The following is a 15,724-nucleotide window of genomic DNA, read 5'->3' on the forward strand; positions in this document are numbered from 1 at the left end:
CTTTTTAAAAAAAGATTATTTTTATTTGTGTTCATGTTCATACATATATTTACCACAAGTATATGATTACCCATGGAAGCCAGAAGAGGGCCGTGGAACCCCTGGAGCTAGAGTTACAGGTTATTGTGAGCCATATGAACTTAACTCAGGCTCATTGCAAGAGTGTAGTCAGTCTTAGCTGCTTCTGTATCTTATTAGAGCGACTTTTATATTATTGTTTTCCTGATGAAAATAATGGGTTTTGTTTGTCTTACTAGACAAGGTCTCTGTAGTGCAGGTTGGCCTAGAACTCACTTGGATGCCCAGGCTAGATTTCAACTTGTAGTAATCTACCTGCCTCATTTATTTTCTTTTTTAAGATTTATTAATTATTATATATAAGTACACTGTAGCTGTCTTCAGGTGCACCAGAAGAGGGTGTCAGATTTCATTACGGGTGGTTGTGAGCCACCTTGTGGTTGCTGGGATTTGAACTCACAGCCTTCAGAAGAGCAGTCAGTGCTCTTACTCGCTGAGCAATCTCACCAGCCCTTGCCTCAACCCTTTAAGTACCAAAATTACCAGAATCTACCAGTATGCTTTGTAAAGGTTTATTCTTTAGCCCAGTTTTAAATAAATGGTTTTTCATTGGGACGATATATTAGTGAAATGAAAGGCTTGCTAAGATCTGAGATACATTTAAGAAAAAGTAATGTGATATTCATTTTACAATCTTTTCTAGGCACATTTCACATTTTATGCAAAACATCCCTTTTCCTTCACCACAAAGACCAAGAATCCTCGTACAGGTAATGAAAAGGAGTCTATTCACGTCAGTTTGTGTTTGAAGTTCTGACTGTTCTTTATTGAACATTCTTTCCTAGTCGGTTTTTAGACCCCAGGTGAATTGAGCTGGAGTAAATATAACTTATGATTCATGGTATTGTTTTCATTGGTTCATGTGTGCCCTTTCCATGACTAAATTTTTTTTTTTTTCAACCAGTGGACACCTTTTCTTTATTCATTATAAATAAGACCAATTTGTTGTCCATGACTAAATTTAATAATTAAACCCATAACATAAAATTATGTTAAGGTTATGTCATTAGTTTCTGAGTGACTGATCACATTTATTATTTCAGTATTTAAATGCTGAGTATTTAAAATTTATTTCGAAGGAGGGAAATTAATACAGCTTTTAGCAGTACTTTCAGACTGTATTAGAGAACTTGCTTCTTCCTCAGGCCTAGGTGGGTGCACAACTTGTGACATTTACTATTTAGGATTGGTACAGACAAGAGTCCAAAGACTTACTGCTTGGCTATAGGAATGAGATCAGGTTGTTATGAAAGTTGTGAAATATTTGGTATTCTGTTTATTTACTGTCTCTTCCTATATCATAGCAGTTTACAACTGACACTGACTAGCATTATAGTCTAATGAGACAATCTATTTAATATTTCTTCTAAGATACTATCTATACTCTATAGCAGGACTAAGTCACTGTTGGTCTTGAATGTATTTCAGTTCAGCAAGTATTAATTTGTATTAGACAATTACTAAATGGTTAACTATATTTCTTGAGTGAATAAATTTGAGGCTCTTATAAAAATTATTCCAGAATTTTAAATAACTGCATTTAACCTCGTAATTGGGTCAAAACTCAGTCATCAATTTAAGAAGACCTGATTAAAAACAAAAACAAAAACAACTCTGGGTATTTACAGTTATCATTTACATCTCAGTGTACTTAAAATTACATACCTTTCTGCATATAAAACAATTTTTTGTTTAGTCCTTGATCAAAATATTGAGACTATAAAATTGCTTTGGCTAATTTGTCTTTCTGTTTGTTTAAGCTGTCTGTCCACGATGCATTAATATTATCACAGCCAGTGTCCACACCTTTACCATTAAGGTAATGATGGTTTGCTTGTTTGTTTGTTTGTCTGTGGCTAGAACCCAGGACACTATATATGTTGGGCCTTAGGAGCCACACCCTTATCCCATTTTATAATATTTAAAATACTATTTTTATTTGCTTGGAACAAAATGCTCTAAAATATTTTACTGAGCCAAGCATGGTGGTACAAGCTTGTAATCCTAGAATCTTGGAAAACTGAGGCAGAATTGCAAGTTTAATAAGGTCAGCATGGGCAACTTAATGAGATCCTGTCTTAAAATAAAAAACTACAGGTATATGTGGTAGCTCTGTGATAACAGCATGCTTAGCTTACACAAGCCCTGAGTTCAATCTCAAAAAGAAAAAGGGTCAGAATGCTTTAGAGGCAGGATGACACTAGGTAAGATACTAATACTAAGTATCACTTAGTATTGCCATCCTTGATACCTGGGTGGGTGGCGTGGCTAATTTAATATAGAGGCACTTTGAGACAATGACAAGACTGGGGAAATGATCCAGTAGGTGAAGCATTTGTCCTGCAAGTTTGAGGATCTGAATTTTGGTCCACAGAACCCATGTATATATATAGAAAGCATGTATGGGTTGTACATGCCTATAATCCCAACAATGGGCAGACAGGAAATAAAGACAAATGAACCCTAGAAATCACTGGCCAGCCAGATAGCCCAGTTGGTTAAGTTCTAGGCCAAGGAAAGACTCTAAGACTCTAAAGATGGCAGGTGCCAAAGACCAACAACTAGAGCTGTCTTCTCACCACCACATGCATGTCCACATATTTCATGCACAAACATTCTACAAAATCCACAATTATAAGATCTAATACAGGAAATGCTTCTTTCTCATCTCTCCTTTCCATATTCAGTTGGTGAGTCATTGTTCATGGTGAGCTGATGCTCACCTCCTACATACCCCTTTGCTGCTTTTCATCTGCATCACTAATCCAGCTACTCTCTGGACTATTTCATTAGTAGCCTCTTGATTGATCCTTTTACTCTTAGAACTCCAGTTCCTTATCTACCTGCAGCCAGTGCATCTTCTTATGAATATGAGTTTAACTGAGTCATTTCTCTTTACCATAATCTCTTGTTATTTTCACATGCTGCTGTAATTTGAATTTCTTGGATTATGACATTAGCTTTTTCCTGCTTTAGAGATTTTACATAATGCTGTCTTTCAGCCCCAATTATACTCCTACCTCTGTTCCTTTGAACTCAGCTCAAATTTGAGTTTCAGAAAATCTTTCTTAATAATGTTCATTTGAGTCACACCATATACTACCTCATTAAATTAGTTGCATTCTGCTAAGTTATGAGCTGAAATTAACATCAGATTTCTAACCTGTTTAATAAATAAAGCTTGACATGTTTTAGTAAACTAGTTCCCAATCCTTCCTTTCTCTATTCTCTAGTGGAGCCAACTTTAGCTCCTTGTTGATGAACCTGGGTCCTGAGAATTGTGCAACCTTGCTGCTGCTGGTTTTACTTGAGAGTAAGATTCTGCTGCACTCTCTCAGGCCAGCTGTACTGACTGGGGTAGCTGAAGCTGTTGTTGCTGTAAGTATAGTTTTTCTCTTAGAACAGAATTACTAGTAGAGGATTTTGTATTCTTCAAAGAAGGCAACTTTGCAAGTTCCAGCCTAGTCAATTTGGTATGAATGTAATTTGAGTGTATGAAGAAAACAAAAGTTTGAGGGAAAAAAAAGTCAGTTTCTAATTTTTCATATTTTAGTGTTCTCCTGAGAGTAAATACTCATTGCATAACAGTAAGACTTGTAAGTGGATCCTCACTGTCTCTACCTGTGTAGTCTGATGTTTCTTGGGGTGATACAAACAAGGGCTTGTCATCCTGATAGAGGACTCAGGAGACACTAAAGTAATTAATCTCCCAAAGTCCAAATTGGAAATCAGTTGTTTTATTGAGATTACTCACAAGAGTATAGATGAGCAGTTACACAGAGGAGCGGGGACAACTCAACTGTAGATGCACCATGGAAATGCTCCTTGTAGCCTAAATGGCTCATGGATGCTGGGACCCCAGCGGTCGGTCGCTGCGGGACTTGCAGGCATCTCAGTAGGTCAGAGTCTTTTCCAGATACTGAACTGGTGCAATTATTTACTGTTCTTATGACCTATGAGAGGGGCCTTAGGAATCTGAGTCAAGTTTCCCAAACTTATTAGTTTAATCTCTTAAATCTCTGCTTTTTCAAGAAGAGAATGTTTCAATTTGAGGAAACTTACTACACAGTGTCATAGCACTTGGGAGGCTGAGGCAGAAGTGTGTGTGTGTGTGTGTGTGTGTGTGTGTGTGTGTATCAAAATATTGCCTCAAAAAATATAAAAAAGAAATAAACCAAAACACTAATGAAATTCTAGTTGGTTTTATTTTAAGTTATGTAAATTAATTACATGGTTATTTTCTAATTTTAACTTAACTGTTGTCTCTTGTTATATATATGGCTTTATTGTGAATAGGATAATATAAAAATGATTCACTCTTGGGTAAATCACAAATGAATCAAATTGTATTTAAAACACTGTAATACCTTTTTACTACACTTAGAAATCAGATCATAGTGAATTTTTTGTTGCTATGTGTAGCTGTACACATGTATGTGCACATACACACACACACACACACATGTACACGTGTGTGCACATGACTCTGCATTCATGATATACCAGATTTGCTCTGTGGGTGCTGGAATCTGAACCTTAGTTTTCATGATTCAGCAGCAAGTGTTCTCTAACTACTGAGTAATCTCTTTAGCTTTTGTTTATTTTGCTATTTAATATGTGCATGTCTGCCTGTCTGTCTGTCTGGATACATGAGTGTTGGTGCCTGTGGAGGCCAGAAGAGAGCATTGGATCTCCTAGAGGTAGAGTTACAGGTGGTTGTGAGCCATTAGATATGGGTTCCTGGAACCAAATTCAGGTCTTGTTCAAGAGCAGTACTCACTCTTGAATGCCAAGCCATCTCTCTCATCCCTGGTTTTGTTTTGATTTTTTTAAAGACAGGCTCACCTTTAGCTAAAGTTGACCTGGAACTTACTTATCAGGTTGGTGGTGTGAACTTTCACAGTTCTCCCGCCTTAACTGCCTGTGTGGGGCTAGGGGTGACAGCTGCCATGCCCAGTCACCCTGCTTCCTTGGTGTGTAATACTTTTGTCCTTGTTTCAGGTAATTGTCTTTTTGTAGTGAGGCTCATATTGCATATACTAGTGTAGTGCATCCTGCTCTGAACTCTGTTTATGGCTCTTTTTTCCCCATAGTATTATTCACTTTCTAAAAGAATATATACTTTTTATATCTTCTGTTTATTGTATGCTTCTTCCTCTCAAACTAGGTGTCAACAGACCGGGCAAGTTTGGCCTGCCAGTTCACGTCTGCCAGGAGTGTATTACTAATAGTTTTATTGGAACATAGGTTACTTATTGACTTATTACTTGTTACTGTTTTCATGTACAGTAGCACAATTAAGTAGTTGTTACAAAGGCTTTGAGGCCTAAATTACTTGGCATTTTACAGAAAAAAAGACTAAAATTCTAGACTTTGAAGCTAGGAGGCATGGATCTGTTTTATTGATACTGTAATCTCTTGGTCTAAGAGTGCTTGGGACTTAATAAATGCTAGTATATCTCTTAGTACATAATTCTTGAATATGGAAATGCCAGTCTTGAGTAGTGATCTGTAATGCCTATCAGAAGTGGTGCTATGGGTATTTCTTTGGGGTTGCTGATGATGAGTAAGGGTGAAAATTAAACCAGACTTTAGAGCAATAGGTCATCACTGATTACAGTTGTGGTCAATTGATATTGAGCGTTCAGGTCCAGAGGCAGGTCATTGTCTATGTGGTAAGTTTAAAGCCATCTATACTATGTAATGCTCCATCTCATATACAAGTCTGTTTTTTGAATAAGGCTTTTTAGTCACTATAGTACAATTGGTTGGGAAGGTAACTGTATATGAACCAAAACAACATTTTAGTCTTTTTTTCTCTTAGATTTATGTATTTGTTTTATGTGTTAATATCTGTGTATGTATGGGCTAGTGCCCTTGGAGGTGAGAGGAGGGCATCAGATCTCCTAGAGCTGGAGTTACAGAAGGTTGTGAGCCACTCAGTATGAATTCTAGGACTTGAACCCAAGTCCTCTGGAAGAGTAGCCAGTGCTCTTAACCACAGAGCCATCTCTCCAGCCCTTTAGTATATTTTTTCAACCTATTAGAAAGTGCTCTTAAAAATAGTAACAAAACCAAACAAAAACCTAAGTATACATACTAAGATGGCAATTTGTAAATTAAAACTTCCATTAAATTTTTTTGTGTATGTTTGTGCATGTTTGTGTGTGTGTGTGTGTGTATGCTATAGACAAACTTCTGGTGCATTTTACTTTTTTTTTTGATACAGATTCTCTCACTGGCTATGTTGGATGGCTAGCAAGCCACAGAGATCTGCCTGCATCTGTGTCCCCATTGCTGGGATTGTAAGAGCCCATCATGCTTGGCTTTTTTTTTTTGCCAGAGGTTCTCAGAGAATGTTTAGTATCAACTATATTTTGAAGAGGTCAAGCTTCACTGAAGTTGAATTATTTTAAATGTTTATTTGAAGTGTAGAAAATGTTCTAATTATTATATTTTATTTTTTAGTGTGGTGCTTGAGATAGAACCTCACGTTCCTAAAACATGCTAAGCAAACACTATACCTAACCACAGTCTCACACTAGTTTGTTTCTCCCACTGCCTGCAGGCTCTCTATGCACTTAGATTTTGGTCAGAGATCATAAGTGGATAAAATGCCCAAGTTTATTATTTATTTTTATTATTTGGGGGGAAGTTTCATCTTTTTGCTTTGATTCTCTGTAAGGTATGTGTGAGATTTGTGTAGAAGAATTAACCTGCAAAGAGCTGTTAGTGTGCCATGATCATTGGCATTCTTGAAAATTCTAACCCAATAGTGTTTGTAGTCATTTAACTTGGGAATGAAACTGAAAGTTGGAAAACATAGATTTCATTGCTTTTCAGAGGTCCCTTTCAGTAATAGTTAATTGTATAGTTGTCATTGCAAATTCAAATTTGGTTAATTTTTAAAAAACTTTTCCCCTAGATGATCTTTCCATTTCAGTGGCAGTGCCCATATATCCCCCTTTGTCCTCTTTCATTGGCTGGAGTGCTTAGTGCACCTTTACCATTTATAGTTGGAGTGGACTCAAGGTACTTTGATCTTCATGACCCACCACAAGATGTTGTTTGCATTGACTTGGATACAAACACCTTATATGTGTAAGTGATTCATTTTCTATTATCTCCCATGTGTAGTTTGCACCATGTATAATTAAACTATTTAGAAGCATTTAGAAATAAGTTGGATTGGCAGGAAATGCGTAGATAAAGAAATTGAAGGTGCTGCTGGTAGTGGTGGCGCACACCTTTAGTCCTGGCATAGGGAAGCAGAAGCAGGCTGATCTCTGTGTTCAAGGCCAGCCTGGTCTACAGAGCAAGGTTCCAGGACAGCCAGGGTTGCTTAGAGAAACTCTATCTTAAAAACCATCCCAAAAAAAAGGTGGGGGTGGGGTCTGGGAGTGTAGCTCAGTTGATAGAGGGCTTTCTCAGCATTCTTGAAGCCCTGGATTCCAGTTCTAGTACTGAATAGGTGCTTTAGTGGCATATGCACTTGGGGCAAAGAAGTGGCAGGGTCAGAAATTCGTGGACCTTCTACATATTAACTTTGGAGCCAGCCTATACTATATGAGACCCTCTCTCTCCAGACCCTTGGGGTCACTGCGGGGCAATTGTTTGGGAAGACACCTGTATGCGAACTGACAGAATAGTTGTATAAAAGGAAGCAAACATTGCTTAGAAGATGGGTAGCTTATGCTTGTAAACCCAGTACTTGGAAGGCTAAAGAAGATCATCATGAATTAGAGATCATCCTGAGCTTCATAGTGAGATCCAGGTCAGCTTTAGCTACAGAGTGAGACATTGCCTCAAGCAACCCCACAAAAATTTAAAATTAAAATAATACTGAAATGTATATACTATTTTGAAACTGTATAGTTACAGTGGCTCATTATTATGTATATCTAGATTTATAGATAATTTAGAAGTAATGAGTCACTTCTTGAATTCAGTTAGTGTCTTACCACCCCCTGCCCCTTCCTCCCTCATTGCCTACATTTCTTTCCTTGTTCTCCTGGGAATTGAACCCAGGGTCTGTTGTGAGTTAGGCCTGATCTCTACCACTGAGCCTCATAGCAAGCTCTGAAAATTTTGTTTGTTTGTGAAAGTCTCATATATCCCAAACTGGCCCTGAGTTTGAGCTAGCTGCGGTAGCCAGGTATGATCTTGAACTGATCTTCCTGCCTCTCCCAAGTGCTGGCGTTACAGGTATGTTTCATATACCAAGTCCAACATCCTTTCTTTTATGACAGTAAAAACAGGTGTTTTATAGTCGATAGGTCCCCTTGGGTTAGACAGACTTTGGCATGTGAATGCATGCCACTTCCTAGTCATTTGGTACATTATCATTGTCATTTTGTAGAGAAGAAATTTGAGTAACAGACATTCAAAGTGATTATTTCTCAAAGTCAGATAAATGTTAGATAAAAGTCAGTAAATGTTAGAGCTAGATTCCAAACTGGTGATAATTCATATAGGGATGACAGTGTTCATTTGGGGATTTAAAAGGTAGCACTAAAATAGATATTATGTAATTATATCAAGTGAGATTACATGATCAGAGTTAAATGTTACACATGCCATCAGTTTTAAACGCATGAACGTTTCATAGTTGATTTGACATCTTCTTTACTTACTTATAAGAAAAAAATCTTACTATGTATCTTGGCTTGAATCTTGTTATAGACCAGGCTGTCCTTAAACTTGAAGGGATTCTCCTGCCTTTGCTTCCTAAGTCATAGGAAGTTGCCATTGTGCTCAACTAGTATGAGTCTTTTAACAGTCCTTGGAACATGGCAGTATAACAGCCCTTTTAGTCAGTTCTCTTTCTAGGGAGGATACTGTCTTTGCTTCTGTGCTGGTGACTGGCATTAGCAGCCAGGGAGTATTTGAAGCTAATTTCTACTTGAGGTCCTTGGACCATGCTGGTAAATTTGGTTGTACTGTAGTAATTGAAGGAAGGAATTTCTTCTTCCCAGTTACTAAGCAAAGCCAACGTTACTGAGTCTTAGTTTGGTTTTTATTCAACACCATACTTGGTTGTGACCAAAATAGGGGCCTGTTAATTAATCCTTAGGTCAGATGGGGCTTTGGTGTTTCTCTTGTTTCTAATCACTGAAGACTGAAGACTAAGCCATAACATTAAAAGAAAGCCTGCTACATGCTGACTTGTACAAGAACAGTTTTCTTTTTCTTTTTCTTTTTCTTTTTCTTTTTTTAAGATTTTCCTTAGTGTGACAGTTTTCTTTCTTCCTTTCTTTCTTTTTTAAAATTTATTTATTTATTTTATGTATATGAGTACACACTGTAGCTGTACAGATAGTTGTGAGCCTTCGTCTGGTTGTTGGGAATTGACTTTTAGGACCTCTGCTTGCTCTAGTTAGCTCCGCTCGCTCCAGTCGACCCGCTTGCTCAGTTCCTGAATTTATTATTATATATAAGTACTGTAGCCATCTTCAGACGCACCAGAAGAGGGCGTCAGATCTCATTATGAGTAGTTGTGAGCCACAATGTGGTTGCTGGGATTTGAACTCAGGACCTTTGGAAGAGCAGTCAGTGCTCTTACCCACTGAGCTGTTTCACAGTCCAGAAGAACATTTTTCAAAGCCATTGTCTCTGTTCTGTTTTATATTTCTGGATTATAAAATTTTGAAAATTTAAACCTTTATTTAGCTTTTCTTTTTATGTTATCTGTGTCTTTTGGGTTTTTTTTTTTTTAATGCTTTTATGGTCATAGATTATGTTAAATAATGTTGTATTTGATTTCTTCTTACACCTCCGTGAGGAATCCAATGAACTAGATTTTCTTTGATTCTTTGTTAAATTCCATCCAGTTCTTGTTTTAGGCATACAGTACTTTAGAGTTTTGCCAATAGGTTAACATATTTTAGAGTTCTGCCAATAGGTTAACATTTCAAGTCAGTTAATTTAACTCTTAAAATGTTATAGTGTTTAAGTGTAACTTTTAAAGTCAGACTTCAAGTCAGTATTGTATGACTTACTGTGATGGTGAAGGCAGCTGGGGACAGTCACATCGTCTAAGGTCTGTTGACAAGGAAAGAGAAGCACCCTAAAGCAACCCCCATTCTGTGGGCCAGGTTTGTCCCTTTTAACTTTGACAGGAGAATTTTGTTTAGTACAAATGAATTATATAGCAGATTTTCTTAACTGTCATTGAATAGAGCTGATGAAAAGAAGAACATAAACTGGAAGCAGCTTCCCAAAAAGCCATGCAAGAATCTGCTTGGCACCCTGAGGAGACTGTATCTCCAGCTCTGCTCAGGTGAGTGCTGCGGGCATGGGGACACTTGCCACAAACGCAAATGGGAATCGTCTCTTGCTCTGTCTCTCTATCTCATCCTTTCTTTTTAGTATTTTATTTCTAATAGTGTGTGTGTGTGTGTGTGTGTGTGTGTGTGCGCGCGCGCGCGCGTGAGCGTGACATGTGCATGCATGTGTTAGGTACCTGTGGAGCCCAAAAGAAAGCGTCAGAACCCAAGGAGCTGTAAGCTGCCCAGTGTGGGTGGTTAGTCTTATGCAAGAGAACAGTATGTATTCTTAACCACTGACCCATCTCTCTAGCCCCTTTTTATGTTTTGAGACACTGTCTCTGCTATATAGCTCAAGTTGACCTGGAACTTGTAATCCTTTTGTTTCTGCCTCTCCCCTTTGAAAGTGTGTTAAATTCAAGAACAAGATAAGAAAATTAAAATAAAGGTGACTGTTAATTAAACATATTTTGTTCTGTTTAATGAGTTATTTTATATCAGACCTAAACAATTTGTGGTTATTTTTTTATTTTTTAACATATTCTTTGTACCCTGTTCTCTTTGCTACCTTTTGTCCTGAGAGTTAAAGATGACTTTTTGTCCCTATCTCCCAAATGTTAGGGTTGCAGGTATAAAGTTCAAGGCCAGTTTGTGTAGTGCTGGGGACTAGACCCGTTGAGCTACAACTCGAGTTCTTGTTTCGCTGGTTTTAAGGGTTTTGTTTGTTTAGGACTTTTGAGATTGGAGCTCATGTTTGTCCTAGGGCTGGTTCCAGCCTGCTATGTAGCTGAGTAATCCCAGCACTTAGGGAGGCTGAGACAGCAAGATGGTGAAAGAAAAGCCAGCCTGGATTACATGCTAGAATATAGCATGAGAGAGAGAGTGGGTGGGAGGCGGGGAGTGTGGGGCTTTATTTTGACTATTTTTTTATCATTCAATCATGACATAATAAATATTATATATTAATACCTTATTTTGCTTTTACGTACTTTGTCAGTTCACCGAAAACCTCAGGAAAGTTCAGCAATTGAGATGACTCCAATTGAAGCAGATTTCTCTTGGCAAAAAAAGATGACACAATTGGAGATGGAAATTCAAGAGACATTTTTGCGATTTATGGCGTTTGTTTTAAAAGGATACAGGTCATATCTCAGACCACTCACAGAAGCTCCTTCTAATAAAGCCACAGCTGCGGATTCATTGTTTGATCGACAGGGTGAGTGAGTGTCAATGAGATCACAGTTGCCTTCATTAAAGTCAAAGGTATTTCTACTTAGGGTTGCTATATAGATGCATTTACTACATCCATAGAATTTCATATTCAAATGTAAGGAATTTCCATTTTCTGTAACCTACTCCACTGTTTTTCATGAAAAATGTGAAACTGACTATGTTTAATTTGAAGAGTCCAATGTGTTGTGTACAATCTCATGTGATCAGTTATTTCATAGAAGACACATCTAGGTCTTGCCAGAATTTTTGGCAGTTTTTCTTTCCTCAGTTTTGTAATTTGTGCCTCAATAATTATTTTACAGACTGAAGCTACCAGTTTTTATGACATAGTCTGAAGTTTTATGTAAATAGTATAGCATTTGTTCTAGGGAATGAAGACATTAGACAACAAAGTACTGTAAATACCAAATCCAGTGTTGATTCCATGAGAGGGCTAACTTGGTAAGAGGTTTTTCTGAAGATATAACAAAGTGAAGAGTGGATAGGAATTGGATAGTGGTCTTGGCTTAACTTTTATGCAAACAAAACACATATGTAGTCCCTCACACACCTGTCATCTAGCTTCAGTGGTTTTGTTTGCCTCATCCATTCCCTTCTCCTCCATTTCCTTTAAAGTACAATGCAAACAGGTCATTATTTCTTCAGTAACTGTTACTGCTATTAGAATTACCTAGATTTATGTGTATGAGCTTCTATGTCATTGTGTTCAACATTTCATCTCCTATTTCTTGGAAACTTGATTGCATCAAGAGCCACTCAGCCTAGTAGAAATACCATGTGAGCTACACATAGAGTTTTAAATTTGTAGTAGCCACGTAAAAATTCAACAACTAAGAAAAACTAATTGTAACTGTATTTCCTCTATCATGTTTGAAACAGTACCATTTCAACATACAATCAAAAAAATTTTTAAGATTTATTTATGTATATGAGTATACACTATAACTGTCTTCAGACACACTAGAAGAAGGTATTGGATCCTATTACAGATGGTTGTGAGCTACCATGTAGTTTCTGGGAATTGAATTCAGAACCTCTAGAAGAGTAGTCATTGATTCATCTCTCCAGCCCCCAATCAAAAATTTTTAGTTATTAAATGCAATAGCCTTATATTCCTTATCTTTATATTGTCTATAAAATGCAGTATGTATTGTGTAACTTACAGTGTAGTTCCATTAGTTGCACTTAAGATGGTGTATTACCACCTATGGTTACTGAAATAAATAGTACAGGTCTGGAAACTTGATTACTAAAGATTTAAGTTCAGTAGTTTTGGCACATAACAGCAGAACGCTGCCCATTCTCTTTCCTCCCTCTTTCTCATGGTTTCCCCTTTCCCTCTATTTCCTTTCTTCTTCTTCTCAATCTCTTTCTCCCCTTCCCTTCTTAACCTCCTTCTGCTCTCCTCACTTCCCCTCATAATTTGTTCCTATTTTACTTAATAATTTGCCTGTTGATAAAGAGGGTGGGAGTGAATGAGTAATACAGCATGCTAAATGCCCTAAGGCATCAAAAAAGGAAGACAGAAAAAGTAGCCTAAAAATCATATTTTAAATGGTATTAGAGTATGGAGGACTATTAGAGATAGTTAAAATTTCTGTCTTTAAGAGTAAATTGGCTGAGCTTACATGCCCTTAATTCCAGCATTCAAGAGGCAGAGGGAGAAAAATCTCTTGAGTTCAAGGGCAGTCTGGTCTATATAGAAAGCTAAAGGCCAGTCAGTGCTATATAGTGAGACTCTGTCTCAAAAACTACAGAGATGGCTAGCAGTTAAGAGAATAAACTGCTCTTGTAGAAAAGCTGAGTTTGGTTCCCAGAATCCAGTGTTGAACGGCTCACAACCAGTGTCTTCTAATGGCCTCCTAGGATGCCTGCACACAGGGTGCATGTATACAGAGGGAGGGTGGAGGCGGGGGGGGGGGGTTGTAAGCCTACTTCCTTACCTTTTTTGTCTGCTACCTTCACCAAAACAAAAAAACAAAACAAACAAACAAACAAAAAAGCAAAAGGGACTGGTAGCAGTAATTCAACTTTATAGAAGCAAACCAAACAAGAGATATTGATCTGAGAGTGATATGGAAATTAAAGATTAGTAGTTATATTGAAAACCAGCAAGGAAGGCATGGTGAGTATTGCCTCTGTGAAGACTCATTGAGACCCAGACCTGTGGTCTTTAAAGCCCAGGGTCTTTTAGGCTTTGTGCATGTTAGTTACTTTTTAATCACTGTGACAACATGCTGGAGGAAAACACCCTTTGATAAGGCAGAATTTCCATAGAAGAGCCTGGCTTAGGAAAACTGTGCACCCCTTGACAATCAGGAAACATAGGGAGGGACAGGGCTCTTGGTGCAAGACATTCCCTTTCCAGAACTGCCACTACTCATCTGCTTCCTCCTGTGGGCCTTCCTGCTAATTCTTCCTTTAATTTGAATTAAATGGGTGAACCCGTTGGTGAATAATCTGGTTATCTGTCACTAGTATCCTCAGCTGTGGACATGAGCCACTTCATGTGACACTTCATAGACAAACCACAACCGTGAGGAATGATGATGGTAGGAGTGAGGGGCTGATGTGTGATTGCTGAAGGAGAGGCCCCTGACCTCAGAGAAACAGTAGACTACTAGCCAAGTGCTTAACTTGAACCACACAGAAAATTTCATCACATGCAGGAATGATGGTCTGATAGCAGAGGAAGAAAACAGATCCATTAAATATATATCAGCCATTGGCTTAAGAGTTGAAGAATCACAGGGGAAAATTCTTGTTTGTTTTGTTTTTTGAGACAGGGTTTCTCTGTGTGGACCTGGCTGTCCAGGAACTTGTTCTGTAGACCATGCAAGACCTGAACTCAGAACTCAGATCCATTTGTCTGTTCTGAGTGCTGGGATTCAAGGCATGTAGCACCATGCCCAGCCAGAGAAGAGTTCCTGTCTTGCTCAGGACATAGGGCTGAGGTTCCTTAGAAGATTCATAATTCAGTGAAGAGATTGGTTTCAGGGATTTTCATAGTTAAGTCAGGCAGAAAGAACTTTACGTGATTGTTAGAAATTCCCATAAATGTGAATTTGCATGAAGGGATTATAATATATGAGAATAATGTTTGATATGACATTAGTTTCTTTTAAAAATTTTATTATGATTTTGTTTTCTTCAGGTTTTTTGAAAAGTCGGGATCGTGCCTATACAAAATTCTATACTCTTTTATCCAAAACACAGATTTTTATTCGTTTCATTGAAGAATGTAGTTTTGTAAGTGATAAAGATACTGGATTGGCATTTTTTGATGATTGCATTGAGAAGGTAATATTTTGTTTTATATGCCAACTCTAAAAAAACACCTTAGTTTAACCTCTATAATAATACTATGTGTGTGTGTTAAGAGAGAGCAGGAGGGATGTTGGGAGGGAGGGAGGGAGAGGGAGGAGGAGAGGGAAGCGGAAGGGGGAGAGGGAGGGGAAAGAGAGAGAGAGAGAGAGAGAGAGAGAGAGAGAGAGAGAGAGAGAGAGAGAGTATCCTCTGTGGTATCCACTTGCTTCTTTTTTTTTTTTTCTTTTTTTCTTTTTTGGTTTTTCGAGACCACCGCCCAGCTATCCACCTGCTTCTATTACTTGATTTGCTTTTGTCTCTGAGTCTGTTGAATGTTAAAAATGTTTCCTTACCTTTCTACGTCTTACTATTTGTTGTTGTTGGTTTAATCTAAATGAACAGGATATGATTAGTTTTATTCTTTAAAAGCTATGGATTTTGGGTAGTGGTCTGCTATGTCTTCATGCTTTAATGTCTTTCAGGATACTTTGATAATATCTGTAAGACTATTTTTGTTATTGTTCAAGTTTTCTTTTGAGCCAGAGTCTTATGTGACCCAGGCTGGCTTTGAGTTTGCTACTTATCTAAGGATGACTGAATTCCACCTTCCAAGTGCTGTAATTTTAGGCATGTGTCACCTCTTCTCCAACCCCCCACACCATATCACTTTTTTTTTCTTTTGATAGGGTCTTTACCTTACCCTGGCTGGCCTGGAATTTACTGTGTAGACTAAGACTAGTCTGGCCTGGAACTTGAAATTGTACCTCTGCTTCCCAAATACTGGGGTACCCTTATGCCCAGCCCTTGACTTTCAATAGTGAGGAATTAAGTTCATATGTTTT

General features: G+C 37.8%; 1 protein-coding gene across 4 annotated transcripts in view; it reads left to right on the forward strand.

The window, feature by feature from the left end:
- The window catches only part of Dennd4c (DENN domain containing 4C), a 95,320-nt gene that overhangs the window by 35,077 nt on the left and 44,519 nt on the right, over positions 1-15,724 (forward strand). For all 4 annotated transcript variants that reach the window (XM_031377810.1, XM_031377811.1, XM_031377808.1 and 1 more), the window contains exons 7-13: positions 722-788; positions 1,839-1,897; positions 3,312-3,456; positions 7,004-7,179; positions 10,257-10,357; positions 11,341-11,559; positions 14,731-14,876. In XM_031377810.1, the coding sequence (XP_031233670.1) occupies positions 722-788; positions 1,839-1,897; positions 3,312-3,456; positions 7,004-7,179; positions 10,257-10,357; positions 11,341-11,559; positions 14,731-14,876 (913 nt within the window). The remainder of the gene's footprint in view (positions 1-721; positions 789-1,838; positions 1,898-3,311; positions 3,457-7,003; positions 7,180-10,256; positions 10,358-11,340; positions 11,560-14,730; positions 14,877-15,724) is intronic.

This window comes from Mastomys coucha, unplaced genomic scaffold (assembly GCF_008632895.1).
Source record: "Mastomys coucha isolate ucsf_1 unplaced genomic scaffold, UCSF_Mcou_1 pScaffold18, whole genome shotgun sequence".
In the NCBI taxonomy this organism is placed as follows: domain Eukaryota; kingdom Metazoa; phylum Chordata; class Mammalia; order Rodentia; family Muridae; genus Mastomys; species Mastomys coucha.